The 12,071-nt window shown below is 35.9% G+C and overlaps 1 protein-coding gene across 4 annotated transcripts in view; it reads left to right on the top strand.

Moving 5' to 3' along the window:
- LOC138697697 (aquaporin AQPAe.a-like) overlaps nt 1–12,071 on the top strand; it is a 178,792-nt gene that overhangs the window by 149,083 nt on the left and 17,638 nt on the right. For all 4 annotated transcript variants that reach the window (XM_069823167.1, XM_069823166.1, XM_069823169.1 and 1 more), the window contains exon 2: nt 9,416–9,624. In XM_069823167.1, coding sequence (XP_069679268.1) covers nt 9,416–9,624 — 209 coding nt within the window. The remainder of the gene's footprint in view (nt 1–9,415; nt 9,625–12,071) is intronic.

The raw sequence follows: 12,071 nt of genomic DNA, 5'->3' as shown, positions 1-12,071 counted from the left end.
TTTAGGGGCAAATGTCCTAAATGTGTCACACCACTCCTAGTCCATGCAGCATCACCACCGAAGAGGAGGCAAGGAAAACAAAATAAAGATTTTTTTTGGTCACATCCACGTAACCACAAATGCTTAGCGTAAATTTCATTGTTATACTTCCTTACATATATGCACTATTTCGGCTGGATGAAGCTTAAGTAAGATTTAAGTCGGGTAACGGACGACCCTTTAATTTCACTTCATTACATCAATATTCTCCGCAAGGGAAAGTTGAGAAAAATAAAATTAATATTCTGTAATTCACACACACTCATGCTTGCAAATTTGCACTGGTTAAGTTACGGTATTAAGAAGTCACACCAAAGCAGCACTCAAATATACTGATGGTCAACAATTTTCTAAAACTGGAAAAGAAGTCTCTTTCGTATTTTACGTGCTATATCAAAAGGATTCTACTCGTGCAATGATTTTGAGTTAAGGCAAATATTAGGTTCTGCTGGAGGCTGGATATATACGTAATAATAAGGCGAAAGAGAATATTAATTTCGTTATATTAACTCGATAAGATTCTATAACAATACGTATGTGATAAGAAAATAACAATTTTGTCATTAAGTTTGAAGGGAATAGAGAATCCATATGACGCAGCATTACAATAGCGGTGTGGGAGGAGAGGAAAGATCCCTTGTGGTCTGGCTCTGCAAGCCACTGCAGCGAGATATGGGTTTTAAACAGCGGCAGTTTCCCTCTGCTTCCCTTCACCTCTCTACCCCCTGACCGTGCAAGACACACTCTCTATGGGCTGACCACCCTGCAGATCCCAGGACGACTTTGAATGTAGTGTCAATTCCAATACAGTCGACATATACCCGGCCAGATGAAATATAAAGCAATTTACCAATAAAAGCTGTAACAATTCTTCTACAAATTAAAATAAATATTATTTTTATTTTCCTGTCTAAGCAGGGCGTGCTGCAGCTCCGCAGCCGCTCCTGCCTAATACTTATTTTTCAATGATGGGTGGGTACTGCTGAACTACATAACGTTACTGGTTAATTTACAGTGTTCCTCTTATAAGAAATCTGACTAAATTTGATTTTTGAAGATTCGTAATTACTCGTCATCGCATAAACCAACCATGGGGAAAAATGGCTCCGAAGGGCCACTGCACTCAAAGCCTCCTTGCCTCACTCCATCGACCATCCCCTCCAACGACCATCTCCTCCGCCTGGTGCTTCGTAAAGACACGCTTCATTCAGTGGCGGGTATGGTTTCGATCTCGGGACGTCTGTTTCACTAAGAGTGGCAAAAATAATTTTTTGTTACTTACAAAAAGAAAAAAATCCGCTCCTTAATATGCGGGTTTAAAATTGCGCATATAAAACGCTTCAATATTAAACGCCACTTTGATCGGAAGCATAAAGCAGACTTCGATGATCGTACAAGTATTTATTTACAATTTTAAAAGCTATTTTCGTAATATTTGTGAAAAGATACAAAACAAGATATGTTTATGGTATTTTCGGGGTTTAGTTACGTATTATTTTATTAAGTATCTGGAACTTAACTTGCTTATTTATAACTCTGAGTGCATATTAGGCCTACTTGATGCGTCCTCTTTCAAAGAAAGATTTTCAGAAGTAATTGCAATGGACAAGGGGATGTGTCTCTTCAATAATCCATTTATATTTGATGTTACCCAAGCAACAGAGCCATATAGAGATGCAAACGAGCACGACAGTAAAGTGTTTAGGGAAAAATGGATTAGATCTTTTTAAATACCTACCAGAGGAGCAATTCCCTAATCTGCGCACATTTGCAAAGCGTATTGTATCTATGTTTGGCTCAACTTACTGTTGTGAGCAGTTTTTTTTTCCAAAATGAATATGACAAAAAATATTCCAGGTCTAGGATCACAGACATGCATTTTAGTTTCAGTATTACTGTTGAGTTGTTCTACTTCAGATCTTGAGTTGTTCTACTTTAGAGCCAAATATATCCGTTTTAGTTAATAACAAAAATATCCAAGAGCCACAAAAAAAAAAAAAAAAAGAAAATTAGCAGTATAGGGCTACAGTAGTATTTCGTTTCATTCATATCTCATATATTTTGTTTAATATGTTTTAAAGTTAAATGACAATGGAGTTCAGTTACTTTTAGTGTTTTTACAAAGAAACAATTGATTATGTTGATCATTATATTGTGTTTAATATGTTTTCTAGTTAAATGACAATGGAGCTTAGTTACATTTTTTATTGATTAAAAAACAATGTATTATATTGATCATTATATTTTTTAATATATTGTACAGTTAAATGACAATGGAGCTTTGTTTTTTTTTCTGTATTGTTTTTAAAAAGACACAATTTATTATGTCGATCACAAGGCAGTTCAAGAATTTTTCGTGCACATGTAAAGGAATGGTTATACAATTGAAGAATATATAATTTGCCTAATGACAGTAGGTGGTTGTAATAATTATTGTATGACACATGTACTTCATATAAACAAGAGACTGTAATTATTTTGAAACAAGAAATAACAGCGGAGAAATTACTGAAGCGCAAGGTGTGTCGAACCCACCACTGCACTTGACTTAGCAAAACAGCTGCGTTCCCCTCGTCTGCCAATCAAACAAATGTGGGGTGAGTAGGAAACGTTCCCTCCCTACTTTGCTTATAGTCTCCGCTGCTGGCATAAACCATGTGGAAATTTGAAAGTTGTTCTGCTGCAAGCATCTTATTTGCAAAAAAGTATATATTTATTGCGGGTTTTCCCATAAAATATTAAGCTAAAATTTGCAAAATGTCATCATACTGATTATGGCATAATATTCTATCAGGTACGTAATTAGTAACATCAATTGGAATTAAGTTATATTAGGCTAACTTGATTTGAATGGATTACGTAATTCATCAATTTAATTTCCAGATGAAGCTAGATTACAGCTTAAAAAAATATGGAAGCAGCAATTCCTGACGGCCTTAGTATTAATGTTGTTAAAGTTTCATATCGAATTGCCGAACACATTGTAAAGAATATGAAGGAAGTCTTTTAATGATTGGGAGTTCATAAAAGATTGTTTGTGCGAGATCGTGCGTATTTGCTTGTTTTCCGCACAGAACCAATACGCGGTAAGTGTGAAATACCACATTCAGTATTCCCAACGTAACACACATAACAATTTCCCTCTTCTTACCGCTTAAGCGCGACATTCATTTTACTGCTTTAGGCTTTTAACATATTATTTTTAGAGACGTTTAACATAGTAATAATTATAAATTGGAAACTTACCACTGCAATTTCACCTAAATTGCAATGTTAATTATTGTTTTTAAATATTTGCAAAAATTAAGTAAAGTCTACTACTCCACGAAACTTATTGCATTCCTGATACAAGTAACATTAAGGAAGCCGTGAAAAAATCAACAAGATTCCAGATGCCGATGTTATTACTGCAATATGTTATATAAATAATATTGTTAAAATATTAAAATGAAAAATAAATCATTACATAACCTTACCGTTTGTTTTAAGTTCGCATTTATAGACTGGGGGAAAAAAAGACAGACGTATATCACGGCCTGCTGGAGTATAGTAAACACAGAAAACATTTTATAGCAACAATGTTGAAGAAAGATATCTTGGTTTTCCGAAGTTACCGTCATTAAACAGAAACCAACATGGAGATTTCATTGCAACTAATTAGAAATTCGTCTTTCAGGTATGTAATAAACGATCTTCGCACAAAATAATGTACGATACACGAGTGGTATGTTTGTTTTCATGTTCTCGGAAATTAAAAAAGCTCAACTACGTTTCGCTTTTTCAATCTTTTCCTCGAACATGAAAACGTCAACATACCGCTCTTGTAACGTATATTACTATTAAATTATAGCATGTGAGGAAGTTTTTTCCAATTAAATTTAATCAATGCTTTTTAATCTGTAAGCCTGTCTCGAAATAACGTGATAAGACGCGTGGAAGAATAATTGGGGCGTTATATAGAGTAAAATTGAACGGTGTCACAGAAGTCAATAATAGGAAAGGTGTTCAAGGAACATATTTTATTTTATTTTTTTCATCGAACAAGAATGACAACAAAATTAAGCGAAGCCGCCACTGTAAGATAGCGACATTATAAAGTTTGTGACCGTGAGCAGTGTATGAAAGTTTCATAGCTACGCAAAACGTTGGTGGAGGTAAATCTACTCTCCCCTCCCCTCCCCTCTTTAGCCTAGGTTTGACAATACAATTAAGGGGTTAGGTACAGCTTACAGCAGTAAAATTTTTGGAAATATTCAACATTTTTTTCTCCATTACTGTATCTTGTACAATAATGAAAATTGGTATGTGTAAAACACTGTCCTGCTATATGAAAAAATATATATATATATATATATATATATATATATATATATATATACGATTTAAAAAAAAAATATATATATTTTTTTTTTCCAGAATTCATAATGGTGGTAGTTCACTGTGCAGTGATGAAGCGTTTCCCTCATAACTCATAAACTAGTTAACGTTTTCATGTTCTCTCTCTTTTATTTTATTGCTGAAACTCATATTTACAATATCATGCTCTTTCAACTACATTCCTTAATATATTTTTTTTATTTTAGTAGGTTATTTTACGACGCTCCATCAACAGTTTAGGTTATTTATCGTCTGAATGAGATGAAGGTGATAATGCCGGTGAAATGAGTCCGGGGTCCAATACTGAAAGTTACCCAGCATTTGCTCATATTGGGTTGAGGGAAAACCCCGGAAAAAACCTCAACCAGGTAACTTGCCCCGACCGGGAATCGAACCCGGGCCACTTGGTTTCACTGCCAGACTTGCTAACCGTTACTCCACAGGTGTGGACCAGTCCTTAATAAATATTTTTTTTATTTGTGTTAGAAGAAAATACTGAAATTTGACCATTTTTTAATGAATTAATTTTTTATCAGACAATCTATCAATGGTAGAGAAGTGATCTTGCATCATATTGTAGATATGACATGCATAAATACACACACAAAATTTCATCATAGAATGTTGGATAGTTTTTGAGTTATAGTATGTGGGAAACGCTTCATCACTGCACAGTGAACTCAATTTTAAAAATAAAAAATGTAAATAATTTTTCTAAATCGTATTTTTTTTTTCAAATAGCAGGACAGTGTTTTACACATACTGGTTTTAATTATTGTACACGATACAGTAATGGAGGAAAAAAGTGTTGAATATTTCCAAAATTTTGCTGCTAGAAGCTGTACCTAACCCCTTAAAATTAGGCTCTTATGTAAACCACACTTCCTGCATTGAGGTTTTCCTGTAATAAACAATGTTACTGCTAAAGCTTTGATAAAGATATAATCAGAAGACGCTTGTACTGTTAGCCAATACGTCATTCCTATCTTGTCATGTTTCACTCATGTCATTCATCACTTTCGTATCAGATTATTTATGAAGTTGTTATATGTAATTATGCAGGATTCCATGTATACCGATTACACTTGTTAGGATTTCTGCTTATCTTTGAAGTAGCAATAATCTTCTTGCTCATTACAGCTTTAATCAAATGCCACTCAATTACCCCAAGATCCTCGTATTGGCTTCCGAAGATTGTCAATGCAATCACTGATACCAATCCTGAAAATCCCTGAACCACACGTCTGGTTCTCTGGCAGCTTGATTTATTGGACCTTGCCTTATCTTATCAGATTGGAGCTTCACATAATGATAACGGTGTTATTGCCTGACACGATTGATATTCAGGAGGCTTTCCAAAGTTTTTTTGATAACAGATTCGAGTGGGAAGAGGTTTCAGGCTCTTGTGAAAGACCTAGACACAAGTAAAGCAATACACGTGCTCGTCACGTGAGATTCTTCGGTGTTCTTTAATGGAAGATCATCGTCCAATCTTCGATGCGGGAATTATTTAACCGATAAGCAGCTGTTCAATCGTGAGTGTAGTGTTGCATTTTACTCTGTCCAACAAAATAGCTTTGTACTCTACTTACTGTTGGAGATTTATCCTTCGAAGAGGTGGAAAAATTCAAATATCTTGGAGCAACAGTAACAAATGTAAATGACATTCGGGAGGAAATTAAACACAGAATAAATATGGGAAATGCGTGTTATTATTCGGTTGAGAAGCGTTTGTCATCTAGTCTGCTGTCAAAAAATCTGAAAGTTAGAATTTATAAACCAGTTATATTACCGGTTGTTCTTTATGGTTGTGAAACTTGGGCTCTCACTTTGAGAGAGGAACAGAGATTGAGGGTTTTTGAGAATAAGGTTCTTAGGAAAATATTTGGGGCTAAGAGGGATGAAGTTACAGGAGAATGGAGAAAGTTACACAACGCAGGGCTGCACGCATTGTATCCTTCACCTGACATAATGAGGAACATTAAATCCAGACGTTTGAGATGGGCAGGGCATGTAGCACGTATGGGCGAATCCAGAAATGCATATAGAGTGTTAGTTGGGAGGTCAGAGGGGAAAAGACCTTTGGGGAGGCCGAGACGTAGATCGGAAGATAATATTAAAATGGATTTGAGGGAGGTGGGATATGATGGTAGGGACTGGATTAATCTTGCTAAGGATAGGGACCAATGGCGGGCTTATGTGAGGGCGGCAATGAACCTCCGGGTTCCTTAAAAGCCAGTAAGTAAGTAAGTAAATAAGTATTCTACTTACAGAAAGAGAAAAGCTTCGATAACTATAACTAGGGACCTGAAAATTTTGCATTTGCGAATTTTTTAATTGTGGGGTAGAGAGTATTTTTCTTCATATATAAGGTGATTTAGCATGATTTTCTAGCAGAATTGAAAGTGTGAAAAAAAAACCGATTTCCTATTAAATTGCGAAATCATGAGAAAATGCTATTTACCCTAATAGCGATTTATCAGTAAAATGCTATTCTTCAAGCGTAAAGCGCATTGTATATATGCAGGGTGTTTAAAAAATCCAATGTTTTAGAAGGTGCTAGTATGCATCAAAACAAGAAAAAAAATGTTTAATAAACATGGGTCCTACAAGACATACTTTCTGAGATCTGAACACTTGTTCATAGGAGGTGCTCAGCGTGACGTCCATTCATGGCAATGCATTCCTCTGAACTTCGGCGTAAACTCTTTGAAATTGACTTGGTTGTTCTTGATAACCAAAAGTCTAGGGGATTTAGCTTTGAGGAACGTGCAGGCCAAGGTGTAGGGCCTCCCCAATCAATCCAGCGGTCCTGAAACGTCAGCGTCAGGTGTTCACGCTCATTACGGAAAAAATGTGCTGGTGTGCAATCATGCATGAACCACATCTGTAGTCTTTGCTGACACGGCACATACTCCTGCAAGGTAGGCAATACGTTAATAAGAAAGTCCTGATAACGAGCCCCAGTTAATCTCTATGGTAGCACGTATTGCTCTTAATCTATCGCCAAGAACGCCTGCCCATACGTTGATTGAGATCGGTGCTGATGCCTTATTTCTTCAACTGCATGGGAATTTTCAACAGCCCACACATGCTGATTACGAAAATTCACAACACCATCTCTGCTGAACCCCGCTCATATCTGAAACGAAACTTTTGTTTTCAGTATTCCTTGTAACGTATCAGTATTCCATCAACTACGGTATGATAATCTGGTAGTCTGCTGTATTTTAGGACAGAAAAATGCATTGCCATAAATGGACGTCACATTGAACACCTCCTATGAACAAGTATTCAGATCTCAGAAAGTATGTGTTGTAGGACCCATGTTTATTAGACATTTTTTCTTGTTTTGATGCATACTACCATCTCCTAAAATATTGAATACTTTTTTAACACCCTGTATAAATATTAGACTACTGAACAGCCTTCTCTCTTTTCAAACCACACCAGTTTTCTTCAGGATACCCGTAAGCTGAGAGACTACAACGTGTTCATAATGTGTCCATACGATTCATCTGCAATACTCGTAAATTTGAGCATGTAACATCTTCCCTCCAGTTACTTTCATGGGTGCGTCTGAAGGAACGAAGAACAATACATTCACTGTCTCTTCTGTTTAGAATCATGCATACCTTCTACTCCAAGTTATCTCTTACCGCGCTTTCAATTTCTTACAACTCTTCGAAACCGACATCAAGCACTTCTTACTATCCCTTATCATAGAACGTCTTTATACTCATCTTCCTATACTGTAGAAATACCTCGCCTCTGGAATTCGTTACCTAATGACGTCAGGGACTGCCGGACTTTATCACAATTCAAAATTAAATTGGAAAATTTTGTCTTAGTTAATGTTTTTAGATATTGCTAGAAGTATTGATTTGTGTTTTTTTATTTTTTTATTCTAGATTAAAATTCCAAGTTTCTTGTTTATGTTAGTTAATTAGTTAGGATACAATTAATTATGATACTTAATCACTCATTTAAAGTTTGTGTGACTGCAACCTGTGTATATTTTTGTGTGGCTTTACTTTGTTTATGCTCGACCATGCCGAAATGTAGTAATTATATACCTGGTAGCAGTCCTTTAATGCATGTCATTAAAGTACACCTATTCATTAGAGTTCAATTTTTCTATTATTCTCGGATATGCAATCGAAAGACAACGAGGGAAACGTCACGGAGGCTGGAAATCCAGTACTGTCGCAGAAGGTTATGTTCTGTTACTATAATAATTAGCGTTAATTGTAAATAATATTCAAATAAATTCAATTTGTCATCTCGTTTTTGAATTCTAAATCAATTTCCAGGTTATATCAAAATTAGTTAATGTTATTCTCTAGATTGTACCAAGGTCAATGACATTATTGTTCCTCGGAAAAAATCAATACTTTCGCGTCTGCGCACATCTCACAATTTACGAGCTATGCACAAGGTCACTTCCGATCTTCAGTCAGATACGAATAAAATGAATCCTTCTGAATAATTTCAAGTTATAAATATGGTCGAGCATAAAAAGTCGTATGAAACTTGCCTATAATGGTAATTAAGACGCTCGTATGTAAATTATGAAACTCGCTTGCGCTCGTTTCATAAACATACTCGCGTCTTAATTACTATCATTATAGGCTCGTTGCATAATGTACTATTATAGTGTTTTTTTTTTTCGCTCTCTTTATTTCTTGTGTAGCTTTATTTTGTATATAGTGTATTTTTTTCTGTTTATTTCTATTATTGTATTTGTATTCCTGGTGTTGTGGAAGAGAAGGCATGATGGCCTTAACTACACCAGAATAAATAAATAAATAAATAAATAAATAAATAAATAAATAAATAAATAAATAAATAAATAAATAAATAAATAAATAAATAAATAAATAAATAAATAAATAAGTTAATTCCTGTCCACATTCCGATGATAATAGTGTTAACAATGATGATGACAAGGTACAGGTACTGATAAGTGTTAATAAATTGTGTACGGGCTTTTGCTCAGGGCTCAAGCGGCTGATGGGAGCGGAAGACTCGCTGTTCGGGCCCGTGGCCAGGCAGCAGGTGCTGCAGATGGCGGCGGCGGAAGTGATCGGCACCGGCATGCTGCTGTTTCTGGGGTGCATGGGCTCCGTCGTCGGCATGATCAACCCCCCACACACACACTTACTGTCGGCACTCACATTCGGTCTCACCGTCATGATAGTCATTCAGGTACGTACAATACATCAGAGGTGGCGAAAATGTAAACGTGCGCCAAGCCACTGTGTAAACTGCAACGTGCATACCACCTATGGAGGGAGGCGGACACCCGAAGGGGAAGTGAAGCAACTATCTGACTTATTAACGGATTTTCATTTTCCTTACGTCAAGCACTTAAATATAATTTTATACAGTACAAGACTACAAACTAATGTTTTGTACGTGTAACGAAGAAAGAAATGAAAATATCACAACCTAAAATCAACTGTCTTCAGAATGTCTCTGCGACAAAGTTTCAAAATCAGGAATTATGTCACTTACTGCCAGTCGTAGTTGATCACGAAGGTATTTGTCTGTCATTTATGATCTAAATTCGGTTTTTACTATTTTAATTGTTGAAAATAATTTTTCACATGTAGCGAACATGGCTTCAACAGAGCAAGCGAAAGAACGAAGCTTCGGATATTTATTTTTTGGCAAAGATTTGAAAGTTCAACATTTGTCAAGTCTTTACATCTAGCTTTCATTTGAAATCACATAGTTAATCAGTGAGTTCAAATTGAAGAGCTAACCGCATTATTCGTACATCTGCTGAAAAAGGGTCGACGTACAGAGTTGATGATGATGATGATGATGATAATAACACAACCTTTTAATGTTTCATCAGTAATATGTAGTATAATGCCTTTTTATGTTATACAACCGTTTTCCTCGTAATACTTGTGAAGAAATCATACATTTAATATTCTCATCAAATCGACAGCAAAAAAATGCGTCCTCCCATCCTACTTGGAACTTTCGTACATAGTTTCGAGAGAGACATATGTCACTCGCAGATCAGAGACAACTACAAATGGAACGGAGTTTGACTCCAGTGAGTGAGATGGTGGGGGTTGGCGGAGGTTAGAAGCAAGCGAAATGCACTGCGAGCCACAATGTCTCGCGAGTCACGTTCTCGCCACGGCTGCAATACATCATGAGCATGTCAGATCTAGTTTGCAGTGAAGAAGATGAAACACATAGACCTAATATTTTGTTAAACAGATAATTATTTCATTACAGTTATGAAACTTAAGAAATGGAATATTCCAAAATAATTGCTTACTAAGTGGAACGTCTTTAGGAAAATATACTACCGTAATTCTGCCAGTACATTATACAATTTAGCAAAATCAATAACTTAAAAAAAATGCTGAACTAGCGGAGAATTTTCCGTAAAAATTTAATTATTAATTACACACGCTCCTTTGCAAGACAGTAAAGTTAAGAAATACTGTAGCCACAGGCGTAGCTCAGTCGGCAAAGGCCAGAAATGTCAAAACGCCTGCACTGCGTATTCCCAAGAACCCGCACAACATTTCCTTAAGACTGATGATTGTGCATTATCTTGCTGATACGTGAGCCCTGTTGGATTTGTATCGCTTGTAGTATGAGCACGTAATTCAGGCGTTTTGACGTACCTGACTGAGACGCTTGTCTGCCGATCCGGAGTTGCGCTCCCCGCTTGGGCTGATTATCTGGTTGGATTTTTTCCGAGGTTTTCTCCAACCGAATGTCAGGTAATGTATGACGAATCCTCTGCCCCATCTCGTCAAATAACATCTTGCTATCACCAATCCCATCAACGCTAAATAACCTAATAGTTGATACAGCGTCGTTAAATAACCAAGTAAAAAAAGTACTGTATATACTGCTATTTATGTTCTGTTTTGTTGCTACATGTTCTAGGTCTGTATGAGTAGGCCTACTTATTGTAAATCTCGACGATGAACAAACTGAAACAATTGCTTAATATTGAGAAAATTTTCAGGAAAATATATAATAAATTATATCAGTAAAATATAAAATTTAGCAAAATCAATATGCTAAAATAATTGCTTAATAAGGAAAAAAAATCGTCACTGATCTCATTTTCAATCCCACTGCCTTTATCGTGTTACGTAGAACAACATCCGACATGAAACAACTCGCCTAACAACTATCCTGATGCACAGGTAGAAGGTAAGTGACATCAAAAACTTTTTCCTTGCATTTTTAACTATATGTTCTGATTGTACTTATGCAATGTAAAATATTACCATGGCAACTAAAACTTACGACTAAGCAAAGCCTGTATGGTACAGTCAAAAAGCAAGGTACAATAAAAATGTAAGGGAAAAGATTTTGATGTCACTGCATTTGATTTCATAATGCGTTTCAACTTTGCACTTCATTCTTCATATTTCTACTACTACTACTGCTGCTGCTTCTACTACTACTACTGCTACTACTACTGCTGCTTCTACTACTACTACTACTACTATTACTACTACTACTATTAATACTACTACTGCTACCAATGCTGCTTCTTACTATTACTGCTACTACTACTACTACTACTACTATTAATACTACTACTACTGCTACCAATGCTGCTTCTTACTATTACTGCTACTACTACTACTGCTGCTACTACTATT

Source organism: Periplaneta americana, chromosome 4 (assembly GCF_040183065.1).
Source record: "Periplaneta americana isolate PAMFEO1 chromosome 4, P.americana_PAMFEO1_priV1, whole genome shotgun sequence".
Classification (NCBI taxonomy): domain Eukaryota; kingdom Metazoa; phylum Arthropoda; class Insecta; order Blattodea; family Blattidae; genus Periplaneta; species Periplaneta americana.
This window is presented reverse-complemented; position numbering and strand designations above follow the sequence as displayed.